Here is a 16,046-nt window from a genome sequence, read left to right as displayed (position 1 = left end):
TTGCATTTGTCAGAGTGCCTTTGATTACTGCCACAGGTGCTGAGCAAATGCGGGAGAATGTCTCCCAGAGCATAACGCTGGTCCTACCAGCCCGCGTCCGTGGTGCGCTGCACATTCTGAGCCGCCGTTCACCTCGATGGCGGCATTTGTGGACATGACCGTTGTTTACCAAAAATGTGATTCACCCGAAGAGCTGACACGTTTCATCGATCGTCAGTCGAACCCCGACGGTCCCGCGGCCACTGCACATGTGCACTACTGACCATTAAAATAGCTACACCACGAAGATGACGTGCTACAGACGCGAAATTTAACCGACAGGAAGAAGATGCTGTGATATGCAAATGATGAGCTTTGCAGAGCATTCACACAAGGTTGGCGCCGGTGGCGACACCTACAACGAGCTGGCATGAAGAAAGTTTCCAACCAATTTCTCATACACAAACAGCAGTTGACCGGCGTTGCCTGGTGAAACGTTGTTGTGATGCCTCGAGTAAGGAGGAGAAATGCGTACCATCACGTTTCCGACTTTGATAAAGGTCGGATTGTAGCCTATCGCGATTGTGGTTTATCGTATCACGACATTGCTGCTCGCATTGGTCGAGATCCGATCACTGTTAGCAGAATAAGGAATCGGTGGGTTCAGGAGGGTAATACAGAACGCCGTGATAGATCCCAACGGCCTCGTATCACTAGCAGTCGAGATGACAGGCATCTTATCCGCATGGCTGTAACGGATCATGCAGCCACGTCTCGATCCCTGAGTCAACAGTTGGGGAAGTTTGGAAGACAACAACCATATGCACGAACAGTTCCACGACGTTTGCAGCAGGATGGACTATCAGCTCGGAGACCGTGGCTGCAGTTACCCTTGACGTTGCATCACAGACAGGAGCGCCTGCGATGGTGTACTCGACGACGAACCTGGGTGCACGAATGGCAAAACGTCATTTTTTCGGATGGATCCAGGTTCTGTTTACAGCATCATGATGGTCGCATCCGTGTTTGGCGACATTGCGGTGAACGCACATTGGAAGCGTGTATTCGTCATCGCCATACTGGTGTATCACCCGGCGTGATGGTATGGGGTGCCATTGGTTACACGTCTCGGTCACCTCTTGTTCGGATTGACGGCACTTTGAACAGTGGGCGTTACATTTCAGATGTGTTACGACCCGTGGCTCTACCCTCCATTCGATCCCTGCGAAACCCTACATTTCAGCAGGATAATGCACGACCGAATGTAGCAGGTCCTGTATGGGCCTTTCTGGATACAAAAAATGTTCAACTGCTGCCCTGGCCTGCACATTCTCCAGATCTCTCACCTATTGAAAACGTGTGGTCAATGGTGGCCGAGCAAGTGGCTCATCACAATATGCCAGTCACTACTCTTAATGAACTGAACTGTATCGTGTTGAAGCTGCATGGGCACCTGTACCTGTACACGCTATTCCAGCTGTGTTTCACTCAATGCCCAGGCGTATCAAGGTCGTTATTACGGCCAGAAGTGGTTCTTCTGGGTATTGATTTCTCAGGATCTATGCACCGAAATTGCGTGAAAATGTAATCACATCTCAGTTCTAGTATAATATATTTGTCCAATGAATACCAGTTTATCATATGTATTTCTTCTTGGTGTAGCAATTTTAATGGCCAGAAGTGTAATTGACAATGTTGTCGGGTTAAAGTGCGAACACGTACGGATGGTCTGCTGCGTAACATCGTGATCGATAATGCACGATGAAACACTCGTGTGTGCACCGACATTGTGCTCGTTTGGCCGAGACGCCACAGCTCACCACCTATCCTGCCCACGTTCTCTGATGAGTAGTGGATGTCCAACCGTTTAGTGCCTAGTGCTAGTTTCACTGTCCTTCTACCTCTTTCTGTAGATGCTCGAGACAGTGGCGTGTAAACATTTGATCAGCTTATCCATTTTCGAGATACTCTTTCACAGGCACTGCGTAGTAGTAATCTACCCTTTATCAGAGTCACTTATCTGAATGGCTTTCCCCATTTGCAACCCGTATCTTCTCTACGTGTCTGCCCCACTTGTATACTTTTGTTACCACATCGTATGCCCACAACGCCACCAGGCAGCAACGGATGTCGCGGTGGTCAGTGGTCGTAATCGTTTGACTCGTAAGTGTTGTAGGAACAGTGGAGGTGACAATCCGTTGGCAGCAATGATCTCATGGACGGGGTTGCCGTGACGAACTGTGCTGTAATGTAGCGGAGGTCTGGGTTATGTCGGAAGCCGATTGTTCGTCCGAGTTAGCGAACCTGTCGAATGTCTCGCCAGAAAATTCTGTTTCTGTTAAGTAATATAATAATAATAATAATATCACATCACAGCCAAGGCAGATTAAGCGTGGAATATATCAAGCAAACGCATTAAGTCCTTTCTGGTTCTGCCTTGCTCTGAACCCACTATCCAACATGCTAAATAATACAAATTATGGATATAATATTACTAGAACATACCAACACAAAATCATACATTTGCTATACATGGATGATCTAAAACTACTGGCAGCAACAAATCAACAACTCAACCAATTACTAAAGATAACAGAAGTATTCAGCAATGATATAAATATGGCTTTCGGAACAGATAAATGTAAGAAAAATAGCATAGTCAAAGGAAAACACACTAAACAAGAAGATTACTTATTGGATAACCACAGTGACTGCATAGAAGTGAGGGAAAAAACAGATGCCTATAAATATCTAAGATACAGGCAAAAAATAGGAATAGATAATACAAATATTAAAGAAGAACTAAAAGAAAAATATAGACAAAGACTAACAAAAATACTGAAAACAGAATTGACAGCAAGAAACAAGACAAAAGCTATAAATACTTATGCTATACCAATATCTACCTACTCATTTGCAGTAGTGAAATGGAGTAACACAGACCTAGAAGCACTCAATACACTTACACGATCACAATGCCACAAATATAGAATACATCACATACATTCAGCAACAGAAAGATTCACATTAAGCAGAACGAAAGGAGGAAGGGGATTTATCGACATAATAAACCTACATTATGGACAGGTAGACAATTTAAGAAAATTCTTTATAGAACGAGCAGAAACTAGAAACATACACAAAGCAATCACTCATATAAATACATCAGCTACACCTTTGCAATTTCATAACCACTTCTACAATCCTTTAGATCACATAACATCAACAGATACAAAGAAAGTAAATTGGAAAAAGAAAACACTATATGGCAAGCACCTGTATCATCTAACACAGCCACACATTGATCAAGACGCATCCAACACTTGACTAAGAAAAGGCAATATATACAGTGAGATGGAAGGATTCATGATTGCAATACAGGGTCAAACAATAAACACCAGATATTACAGCAAGCATATATTAAAGATCCCAATACCACAACAGATAAATGCAGACTTTGCAAACAACAAATAGAAACAGTAGATCACATCACAAGTGGATGTACAATGCTAGCAAATACAGAATACCCTAGAAGACATGACAATGTAGCAAAAATAATACATCAACAGCTTGCCTTACAACATAAACTTATAAAACAACACGTTCCCACATACAAGTATGCACCACAAAATGTACTGGAGAATGATGAATACAAATTATACTGGAACAGAACCATTATAACAGATAAAACAACACCACACGACAAACCTGACATCATACTCACCAATAAAAAGAAGAAATTAACACAACTAATCGAAATATCCATACCCAATACAACAAATATACAGAAGAAAACAGGAGAAAAAATTGAAAATTAGATCCAACTGGCTGAGGAAGTCAAGGACATGTGGCATCAGGATAAAGTTGACATTATACCAATTATACATCAACTACAGGAGTCATACCACACAATATCCACTAGTACATCAACGCAATACAGCTGCATCCAAACTTATATATAGAACTACAGAAATCTGTAATTATTGATGTTCAATTACCCGAACGTTCCTAAATGCAATGTAACATATACCGTACAGTTAAAAGGAAGTCACGCTTGATCGAGGTCCGTGTCACTTTCCATTTTTAACCATATATAACATCTGAGAAAGGAAAGAAATAATAATAGCTTTATTCAACATCGAATGGTACACTGCACACGTACAAAGAAACAGTAATGATTGAAGTATTTGTACAATACACAAGACACATTCTTCTGAATACGTCATTAATTTACAACAAAATTACAATAAGATGTTTACTGATTTCTATTCACATAATTTCGCGAAGCATTTGTTGTTCTTCGTGTAAGTAAGTATGGTACTCTTCTAATGTGTAGAAAGGGTGTTTTACTAAAAGTTTCTTAAGCTGGTGTTTCAATTTAACTGTAGGAAGAGCCACGACTGCACTAGGCAGTGCATTAGCCAATTTTATACCTGCGTACTGAGGCCCCTTTTCGTAAAGTGCTGTTCTGTGGGTGCCAATGTAAAAACTTTATTTCTAGTATTGTACTGGTCAAAATCTGAATAAGTGTTCGGGTGCAGTCTTTTCAGAAGCAATATGGCTTTTAGAATGTATGTGTTTACAACACTTAACACCTCAGTTTTTGGAAACAAGTTGCGACAAGATTTCCTATATTTTGCTCCACAGATTATTCTCACACCCCTTTTTTGAAGAATGAGTTTGGTTGTTGCCCCCCAAATTTCAATACTGTAGTTCAAGTGAGAGGAGAAAAGAGCACGGTATGCAGTCCATAGGACTACAGTGTCTCTACAGAACTTGTTAATAGTACTGATTGCAAATATATTTTTTGACAACTTAGTTGTTAGGGAGTCAATATGTGTGTCCCATTTCAGGTTGCTTTGGATTGTTACGCCAAGGAATTTTGCACTAGACTCTTTCTTTACCAATTCGTTGACAATGTATAATTTAATTTCATTATTCAAACTACTTTTGTTAAACTCCATCAAACATGTTTTAGTGGTGCTTACATTTAAGTGGCTTTCATTAAAAAACTGAACAATTTCTTTTGCCACATTATTACACTTGGCCTCTAGTTCATACACAACTCCTTTTTACACACAATGGACGTGTCATCGGCATACAAAACAATTTTTGAATTTATAGTACAGTATTTAATATCATTTACATAGATAAAGAACAGAAGGGGGCCCAACACCAAGCCCTGGGGCACGCCATATTTTATGCAAGCGATCTCTGACTTGTAGACACCACTTTCCGTTTTAAGCAGAACAAACTGTTTTCTAATGCTCACATAACACTTTATTAGGTCATAAGCAGCGCCTCTAATGCCCATGTTCCGTAGCTTGTCTAATAGGATGTCAACATTCACACAATCAAAGACTTTTTCTAGGTCTAGGTATGAAATTTGTAGTGACAGACTGACCAGTAGTGTAACGTGAGCCCTAAGTTAGATTGGAAGATGATAGTCTGATTGTGCGTTGGCAAAGCCAATGAATGTGATGGCTTTCTCTTTGTATAGGCTACTGTATTGTGTATTCCAGAGTTAAATTTATGTCGCTGGTGAAGACACTATTTTCTTACAGTGGCTATATTTTCAGATTTTCGGTACCTTGAGCACCTCTATGGGTTCTCCCTTCTATTCCAGTCCCGTATTCGTGGAAAGAAAGATTGTCGGTATGCCTCTGTGTGGGCTCTAATCTCTCTCATTTTCTCCTCACGGTCTCTTCGCGAGATATACGTTGGGGGGAGCAATGTACTGCTTGACTCCTCGATGAAGGTATGTTCTCGAAACTTCGACAAAAACCCGTACCGAGCTACTGAGCGTCTCTCTTGCAGAGTCTTCCACTGGAGTTTATCCATCATCTCCGTAACGTTTCCGCAATCACTAAATGATCCTGTAACGAGGTGTGCTGCTTTCTGTTGGATCTTCTCTCTCTCTTCTATCAACCCTATCTGGTTCGGATCCCACAATGTTGAGCAATATTCAAGCAGTGGACAAACAAGTTTACTGTAACCTACTTCCTTTGTTTTCGGACTGCATTTCCTTAGAATTCTTCATGTGAATGTCAGTCTGGCATCTGCTTTACCAACGATCAATTTTATATGATCATTCCATTTTAGATCACTGCTAATGCCTATTCCCAGAAAATTTATGGAATTAACTGCTTCCATTTGCCGACCTGCTATATTGTATCTAAATGATAAAGGATATTTCTTCCTATGTATTCGCAGCACATTACACTTGTCTACGTTGAGATTCAGTTGCCATTCCCTGCACCATGTGTCAATTCATTGCAGATCCTCCTGCATTTCAGTACAATTTTCCTTTGTTACAACCTCTCGATACACCACAGCATCATCCGCAAAAAGCCTCAGTGAACTTCCGATGTCATCCACAAGGTCATTTATGTATGTTGTGAATAGCAACGGTGCTACGACACTCCCCTGCGGCACACCTGAAATCACTCTTACTTCGGAAGACTTCTCACCATTGAGAATGACATGCTGCGTTCTGTTATCTAGGAACTCTTCAATCCAATCAGACAATTGGTCTGATAGTCCATATGCCCTTACTTTGACTGTGGGGAACTGTATCGAACGCCTTGAGGAAGTCAAGAAACACGGCATCTACCTGTGAACCCGTGTCTATGGCCCTCTGAGTCTCGTGGAGAAAAGCGCGAGCTGGGTTTCACACAATCGTCTTTTTTGAAACGCGTGCTGATTCCTACAGAGTAGATTTCTAGTCTCCAGAAAAGTCATTATACTCGAACATAATACCTGTTCCAAAATTCTACAACTGATGGATGTTAGAGATATAGGTCTATAGTTCTGCACATCTGTTCGACGTCCCTTCTTGAAAACGGGGATGACCTGTGCCCTTTTCCAATCTTTTGGAACGCTACGCTTTTCTACAGACCTACGGTACACCTACATCGGATGGCATTAAAAAGAACAGCATTCCTGACTCTCAGTGCCAATGGAGATCCTGTGACATCATCGGAATTTATATTGCAGTGTTTCTGTTTTTTATTATGTCAGCTGTCAGTTATTCCTTAAGGCACATATCTCTATCACATCAATGATGTGAGTGGTCTGTTGGCTCAATATCACACTATTAACTTGTCCTGAAATAGTTTCAGCCATAAGAAATGATTTCAGCGACAGTTGTCAAATAATGTTGGCATGTCGTTGCTGTTATTTGTTCCATTAACACAGTGGGAAGTAGCTGAAATCCGTGTGAGTGCGGGTTTGTAATGCTGTTTATGTTTTTTTGCAGTGTCTGCAAGCATATCTGACAGACGTCCACTCGACAGCTCGTCACCTCCCCTGGCGCCTTCCACCTCACCGTAGTCCGACTGCAGGCTCGACAGTGAAATGGCTTCAGTGTCTGAGCACAGTGGACTGTGCCACGCGGGAGAAGGCGCTGCAGTGTGGCGTACGAGCATTGACGACTTGCCTGAGGAGATACTGATAAAGATCTTCTCTCACTTGTCTTTCACTGAGCTAGTGGACGTGGTATGGAAAGTGTGCCGTCGTTGGAGAAAGCTGTCGCGAGATTTGAGGTTGTGGGCTGACAAGGAATACCATGTCGGGTAAGTAACCTGCTGGCTGTAACATTGTAAAACTGACGTGGGAACTTTGGATGTGAGCACACTGTCGGCACAACTTAGATCATTCTGCTTTTGTATTCAAAATGAGTTCCACTTTTAGAATCCTGTAAAGGAGCTAAGACCTATTTGATTTTGGTATATTTGTTAGATTGAGTGTGTTAGCTAAATTGGATAGTGTCATTTGGTGCACAGGTGCTAGTAATAAACTGTCTTCTTTTACTTCTTCGTTAGTCTTGTACCCTGTTCTGTTTGTGAACCAGGGTATACGCCATATTTTTACCTTTCTTTTCTACCCCTTGCGAGAATGTACCCATTCATTTTTTTCTTGCGCTCATTTTTCCCTGACGGAGTTTCAAAAGATTCCAAAGATCAGTGACTCTCTCTGCCGATTAAATATCTTTCTGCCCACCACCAGTTCCTATTGTGCTCTGGCGTAAAAGTCTACGATAGGGCCAGTGGTGTACTTACATGTTTAATGCAAGAAACATTTCTGTATGTTTTCCCCACATTACATTTTCATCTATCCGTACTCCTAAAAATTTAGTGACACGGGTTTTCTTTATCTTACACTGCCCAAGTTCTGTTTTTATGTGGCTCCTAGTTTGTTTTATGTCTGAAGTCTACCGAAACTCTTTCTTTGTCATTCACAATTAAAATGTTATCCATAAACAATACATTTCATCTTTCTGCGCTACTGTGACTGTCTTCTGAAGGCCAGCATCATTCATAGCTTTAACAGACAGATTGGTGTCACCAGCAAACAATATTGTACCTGCTGCTGATACATGGCTTGGCATGCCATTTATAAATATTAAGAACAGCAGTGGTGCCAGCAGGGAGTCTTGTGGCGCCCCGTATCCGACTCTTTGGTATTCTGATGAGTAAACTTTCCCTGTATCTTTACCATTTGGTGCCTGTTACAAAGATAAGATTTGAACCATTCATATGAATCCCACAACATAGCAATATAGCTCTCTCTCTCTCTCTCTCTCTCTCTCTCTCTCTCTCTCTCTCTCCCCATCTCTCTCTTTCTTTCTTTTAAAAAAAATACATAAGACATGTTGAAGACACCTCCCTATCCCCCCCCCCCCCTGGTCATGATTGATTATATAATGAACTTTTCTCTGATCAGGAACTCTTTCAGGCTCTTGACGCATCAAACAGTGTGGCCTCAGGCCCTGGTTCAGTTCATCATCCAACATGTGAATGTTACTCAAACCTGGCCAGAAAGTATTTTTGCTTTTCAGGGTCAAGATAGTATCCCTATCCTTAAACCAGGCAAAATCCAGACATCCATTGACAGCTACTGACCGATTAGCCTCATCAGTGTGCTCTGAAAACTGCTCGAAAAGATGGTGGCCCGACGGTTGTTCTGGTTTCTCGAATCACTGGGCCTTTTGTCCCCCAGTTTCCAGGAGGAACAATCCTCAATTAACCGTGTGGTTAGGTTGGAAACAGCAATCTGATGGGGTGTTTCTAAATGGTGAAATCTCATTGAAGCCTTTTTTATCTCCATGAGGCATACAACACTGCCCAGCATGATCACATTTTACTTAACCTAAATGACAGGGGCTTTCAAGACGCCCTACTGATTTTTGTCGGCTTTTACTCCACTGATTTTTTCGTGTTACAGTCGGTACACCACTCAGAGTGCACGGGTCCAAAAAAATGGCAGGGCTCCATGCATTTCACAACCTGTCGTACCTCTCGTCACACTCACATTGTTTCAACTTTTGCATTTGTAACAGCTCCCAGTCTGTAGCCTTCACCAAACAACAATTTCAAGGTGTATCCACGGAGCCTCCACTTGGACCCTTTCCCGCGACCTCCAATTCTCTTCGACAAAAATGTGAGACACGCATTTGTGTCGTCCTACCGCAGTCCGTCTGGACCCAGAACTCGACTTGTGTACTTAGTGCCGGGATGTTGTTGCACAGTCTCAATTTTTGGGATTCCTCTTTGATAAAAGGCTGACACAGCTGTCCCATACTTGTTAACTAAAGAGTCGCCCGCACGCGTAAGCTTAAACCTCTCCACTTCCTCGCCCACACCTCTCGGGGAGCGAATCATCCTATTCGGCCTAACTCCGTACGTACCGGGCCACAGTTTTGACCTAACTGGATGGTGGTCACCAGGTTTATGCTTCAGGGGTACCTTCAAATTTGAAATGACTGCACCGAGTCTGTCATCGTGGAATAAGTCGAGTCACTGGCAGCAGTCCACAGCTCGTCGTATAGTGGCTGCCTCTGGGCTCCAGTGTCCCGGGTTCGATGCCCGGACCGGTTGGGGATTTTCTCTGCCCGGGGTTGGGTGTTTGTGTTGTCCTCATCATTTCTTCTTCATCATCATCATCATCATCATCATCATCATTTGTGATTGTGGCTAGATTGGGTTGTGTAAAAATTGGGACTTCGTGCGGGTGCTGATGACCACGCAGTTGAGTGCCCCACACACCAATCATCATCATCATCATCATCATCATCATCATCAGACCACTTCATTGAGACCACTTCATTGAGACCACTTCATTGAGACCACTTCATTGAGACCACTTCATTGAGACCACTTCATTGAGACCACTTCATTGAGACTACTTCCTTTGACACTCTGTGATATAGCATGGTTCTCCTCTCCCATCTGCTAAGTTTTGAATATCTGCTGATAGCAAATTTTTTTTCTTTCCTATAATTTTCTACCATGTTTCCAGTACTGTTTTGTAAGTCATATATGGCACATGTATTGCTTTTGCAGAGGTGTAACTGGGCTTTCTCCATTTAGCTTTGTCGTTTAGTTTTTCTTCTCACTACGCTGATTGCATTGGTGGCATCAGTTTGGCTGTGGAAGGTGTTGATTAAGTATTACAATCGATTGGGGTTAACACCATAGTTCGATACGTGTGAAACTTGGTGAGCTAATCGGCACAATTTAATTTAATGACCCATACCAACAGAATGCTGAGCATTCTGACTTTTATGGAAAGTACTTTAAATTACCAGTGACAAGACAGTTGACATTCAAATACATCAGCAGCCCCGTCTTCCATTACAAATTTCATCATAGCTACTGTTAGATTATGACTTTTGACTACTTATTTTTGTGTATAAAATGATATGCAGTATTGATTAATTGATTTAATAATTAATAATTTCATATAATTTACCCTAATTTGCAGTAGGGCACTGATGCATGTAAATAAGGGATCTACATTGTGTGAAAGTAATAGCACCCAAGTATTTTTCTGAATTTCTGACCAGCAACATTTTCTGTGAGCCAAAATCATATTAGTTCTTGTAATATAAGAAAATCAGAAAAATCCAACCTAGCCATTTTTAAACCACAATGTAGCCTCCAAAATAGCAGTTTGTTCTTGTGCCAGTCTACAAAGAGTCAGACTTCACCCAGAATTGGCAGTCGGTCGTTTGAAAGCTCACGAGTAAGACCTATGTCGGGAGCACTCCCAGTGTCAATTTGTGCCACTACTACATGTGTTCGGCGAGCAAAAATATGTCCACTGACAACAGCAAAGCTCAAGACTTGGATGCTTAATAATTTTTGAGTGATTTCTGTAGCCTAAATTAATGAACATCTTTACTAAACTGTGTTGTGATTGAAAAATGGTAGGAAATGTTACGGTCATCAAAACTACCGATTGTTGAATACTGAAGCTCGTTATGGACTGGATTGAACTACCGAAGTGAAATCATTTCTGTAATAAATTACTACAGGGTAGTGTTAAAAAGGAACTGTGACTTTTTTGTGTAAATACTGACTGTATTTTGTACCACAGTCAAACAATTAACTTCACCACTGTTATTGTAGATGTCGATCTGGTTTTGTGGGCTAGTAAGTTTTTGTAATTGATAAACGGGTCACTGTTCTTAACAGTTGAACTTAGTGAAGAATGCATGTATGTGTGTTAATGCAATCTAGATTGTATGTACATTTTTGAGTAAACACCATCCCTCACTCATTTGGACTTTCAACTTCACTGATAAAAGAGTGATGATGCTACTGAGGAAAGAACTACAATAAGCAGGTCAGTTCTGCTTAAAGTCTTTGCTGAAGCAGAGAACTTACCTCTCCGTTTCTCACAGTACCAACTCCAGCTCACTTACGCAATCGCACTCGAATGTTTTCCTAATTGTCCAACTTATCGGATTCTTCTCGGATAAGGGGCACCGATCCACCCACCCTCGGGGGTGATTAACAGTCGGAATGCACCTGGAGGTCCCCCACGTAACTTGCTCAGAATGTGCACACTGTGTTCTGCCCCCTCCGTTAGCACCCATACCACGAATTGAGACCAACCTGCATCATCCCTGTTATCTTTCAATGTCTGTTTTTGTCAGTTCATCAGGAGTATCAGGATGGTAGTAGCTCTGAAACCCCGAGTAAGGCAGGATATGCTTTACGCCTCCTGCTAACCCTTTTTTTTAAAAAAGAAAATTGCTACCAGGAACATCTAGTGTTTTTACTGCAGAGCTGATAGTCATTAACAGAGCTTTAAGTTTTATAAAACAGACTTCTGTTGATGAGATCTTAATTTGTAGTGACCCAGTGAGCAGTCTCCGTGCTATTGACCGATGTTACTTTCGTCACCTACTGTTTACGATCTTTTCCGTGACCTCAGTTGCAGTGCCTGCTCAGTTGTCTGTCTCCGGGTCCCGAGTCCAGGGAATGAACCGGCTGCCTGTTTGGCTGGAGAAGCGATTACCCACCCGACATTCACGTAGACAGTACTGTGTGGAGATCTGCAGACCTCTGTTCACTCAGAAACAGAACATCTGGTGAGCTACTGTCCCTTTTAACAAACTCTACACTATCGAGGAGACTGCTGCTGTACCGCTGTAATGAATCTCCTATCCTACGTAGCACAGTCTTCCGGATTGTTCACCTCTAATGTTGGTGGACAGCGTATGGTGGTTTTGAAGTGCTTTTGGGATGGTGTGGGATGGTTTGACTGGTTCTGTGGGATTGTCAACACCACCATCTCTATCAGCTGCCACGGTCATACCTCTCCTACTCTGTTTTAATCACTTTCAGGTGTGGTTTGCCCTTTTTTCTGCCATACCCTATTTTGTGTTTTAGGGGCAACACTCCATTGTAGCCGAGACCTTCATTATTTCTTACCCTCCGTACTAGCTGTTGACAGAGTATCTGCTTAATAGGGTTTCACGCTTCCCCCAAGATAGTGGGTGCTGTTCCCCTCTTTAAGACTTCGACTCTCCGGAGAGGGGCAGCTGAGGGAGGGAAGACTCCCGCCACACGCCGAGCCCCGAGCGACACTCGCCCGCGCCCACCCACCTCTTGACGTCACTGTTACTCTCACCTTATTTTCTTGTCGCCAGCCCATCTGATGTTCATTACGTTTATAGATTTATGGCTTTTGCTATTTTGAATGTCCTGGCTAGGTCATCTTCTTCCTCTGTAACTTGGTGAGCCCATTATGTGGTCGGTGGGGATCGGATAGGAGTGAAGTTTCTGCCTCCACAAATGGGTGTGGGGAGAGTCCTTGTATGCTCTTATAATTTTGTATCTGCCCAACCCGTAGACATTTACCTCTCTTTAAATTAATTCTCAGCTGTGACAGAATGTCTGCAAGGTCGCCACAGGCTCTGGAAATTGGGGAATATCGGGGAATTTTAAACACGTCAAGGAAATTGGGGAAATTTGAAAAAACACTAGAAATACTCATTTTTGTCTCGGTATGTGAAATGGTTTGTTTACTGATGTGTCGTGCACCGTCGCTGAGCACGTGTGCCTCTTCCCTACTCCCTCATTGCTGCTGCTTCTCTTCTCCCCTTCCTACCGTTCCCATCAGTTCGCAGTCGGTGCTGCCGACACTTCTTGCCGCCAGCCTAGCAGCTGCCGACGAGAGGCGTGGAGGTGTGGGGAGTGGTTTGTTCGGATCTGATTCTGAGATACTGTAGACGCAGTGGCCAGAGCTGGCAACCCTGCGTACGTGAGTTGCGTCTTAGTGATTGTGTGAATGCGTGTGTGCTCTTGTTTGGCTGTGGCTGAAAATTTAGTTGTGAGAGTGTGATTGTCTTTTCTACGTGCCCGTTCTGGTTCAGCGATCGTCTTTACGGTGACTCGCTACCTATCCTCATTATTATCGATTCTCGGAGTATTCGTACGGATCGAGCACCGTGGCCTCATTTCGTCGACGCGCTGTCTGTGACTCTGAATAGCTGGCCACACGAGTGGATTTCCGTGACGACCTAAAACTGCAGGCCGTTTCTGCGAGTATCTGTAATGTGTCTGGCCTGCTGTTCAGTTTCCACTAATGTGCAGGCCCTGCCTGTCTGATCTAGTCCCACTGATCTGCCTGCAGGCCGGATCTGCTTGTGTGTGGTGCGATGCAGCAGATTTTCACGGTTTATCCTCGGACCCAGGTCTGCGGTGCTCCTCAGCAGACCAGAGGCCGTGGGCAATGGATTTCAGGAATTGTGACTGTCTCACCACAAGTACGTTGCACAGTGCGGCATTTTATAGACATTTTATTTGTTCTAGTACATTTTGGCACTTCAAAAGTAGTTTATATATCAGAAAAATTGTGTTGGTTGCTGGCAGCTTGTGCACTATGTACTCATGTATTTGTCAAAAGAAAAGTCACATAATACTCACTAGACATGGCCTGCACCTCAACAGGTATGGGAAGGGGAGGTTGGCAAAGCTTATACGTGACAGCATAGGTGGGGTTGGTGGGATCACTCGTGGGAAAATTCCTGCAGTAGTGGGTGTTAGAGCTGCACCTTTTTTAGATTGAAGTCAGCTGATAGGTATTCCTGCTTAAGGGAAGTTTCTCTAACAAGGGAATCACTTTTGACAAAGCTTAGGTATCCGAGTAATAAGGGAATTAGTATATTTCATCAAAATATACAAGGTATTAGAGATAAAGTTAGTGAACTGCTTATAGATGTTGACTCTGAAATTATTGGTATATCTGAACACTTCTTAAATAAGGAGATAATTCAGAGGCTTCCTTTACCAGGATACAGGTTGGCTGGCTGCTTTTCGAGGAGCTCTTTGCAGTGTGGGGGAGTAGCCATGTATGTGAAAAACGGCATCCCATTTGAGTCAATTGATGTGTCAAAGTACTGCACTGAAAATGTGTTTGAATGTTGTGCAGGTGTGGTTAAATTTAATGGAGCTAAACTTGTAACTGTTGTTATTTATAGATCCTCAGACTCCGATTTCACAACATTTTTGCTAAAGCTAGAAGAGGTTCTTGGTTCACTTTATAGGAAATACAAAAAGTTAGTTATATGTGGTGACTTCAATATTAATTGTATAAGTGATTGTGCAAGGAAGAGGATGTTGGTAGACCTCTTTAATTCATATAATGTTATGCAAACCGTATTCTTTCCAACGAGAGTGCAAGGGAACAGTAGAACAACCATAGACAACATTTTTGTTCATTCCTCATTACTAGAAGGGCATTCTGTTAGCAAAAAGGTGAATGGCCTTTCAGATCATGATGCGCAAATTTTAACTTTAAAAGATTTTTATGCTGCAACATGTGTTAAATATAGTCATCAGCTGTTCAGGAAAGCTGATCCAGTTGCTGTAGAGACCTTTGTAAACCTTATAAAGGAACAAGAGTGGCAAGATGTTTATAGTGCTGATACAGTAGACGATAAATATAATGCTCCTCTCAAGACTTTTCTCATGCTCTTTGAAAGTTGCTTTCTGTTAGAACGTTTAAAACAGGGTACTAGCACAAACAGGCAGCCTGGGTGGCTGACTAGAGGGATAAGAATATCTTGTAGAACAAAGTGGCAATTACATCAAAACGTTAGAAACAGTCAAAATCTAAATGCAGCAGCCCATTACAAACAGTATTGTAAGGTGCTTAAAAATGTTATTAGGAAGGCAAAAAGTATGTGGTATGCAGATAGAATAGCTAAGTCTCAGGATAAAATTAAAACCATATGGTCAGTCGTAAAGGAAGTTGCTGGTCTGCAGAGACAGGTCGAGGATATAGAATCAGTGCGTAGTGGGAATGTCCGTGTTACTGATAAGTCGCATATATGTACAGTATTTAATAATCACTTTCTGAATATAGCAGGTGAACTAAATAGAAACCTAGTCCCAACAGGGAATCATATAGCGCTCTTAGAAAAAAGTGTTCCGAGACTGTTACCTGAAATGCTCCTCCATGATACTGACAAGAGGGAGATTGAGTTAATAATTAAATCACTAAAGACCAAGAACTCTCATGGATATGACGGGGTATCTAGCAGAATACTGAAGTATTGTTCTATGTATGTTAGCCCAGTTCTCAGCCATATCTGTAACTTTTCCTTTAGGAGTGGTCGGTTTCCTGACCGATTAAAGTACTCGGTAGTGAAGCCACTTTATAAAAAGGGAGACATTGATAATGTTGACAATTTTAGACCTATTTCTATGCCATCGGTGTTTGCTAAAGTTATCGAGAAGGTTGTATATACAAGGTTACTGGAGCATTTAAAT

The 16,046-nt window shown here is 42.2% G+C and overlaps 1 protein-coding gene across 3 annotated transcripts in view; it reads left to right on the top strand.

Annotated features, from left to right (window-relative positions):
- Positions 1 to 16,046, top strand: part of LOC124591660 — an 85,319-nt gene that overhangs the window by 16,059 nt on the left and 53,214 nt on the right. For 2 of the 3 annotated variants that reach the window (XM_047131754.1, XM_047131751.1), the window contains exon 2: positions 7,238 to 7,553. In XM_047131754.1, coding sequence (XP_046987710.1) covers positions 7,336 to 7,553 — 218 coding nt within the window. In that variant the 5' untranslated portion in view covers positions 7,238 to 7,335. Of the gene's footprint in view, positions 1 to 7,237; positions 7,554 to 16,046 lie in introns of those variants that run through there. The other variant, XM_047131753.1, reaches the window with a different exon arrangement.

Source organism: Schistocerca americana, unplaced genomic scaffold (genome assembly GCF_021461395.2).
Source record: "Schistocerca americana isolate TAMUIC-IGC-003095 unplaced genomic scaffold, iqSchAmer2.1 HiC_scaffold_86, whole genome shotgun sequence".
NCBI classification, from domain to species: Eukaryota; Metazoa; Arthropoda; class Insecta; order Orthoptera; family Acrididae; genus Schistocerca; species Schistocerca americana.
Note: the sequence above shows the minus strand (reverse complement) of the source record. Positions and strands in the feature narration are given on the sequence as shown.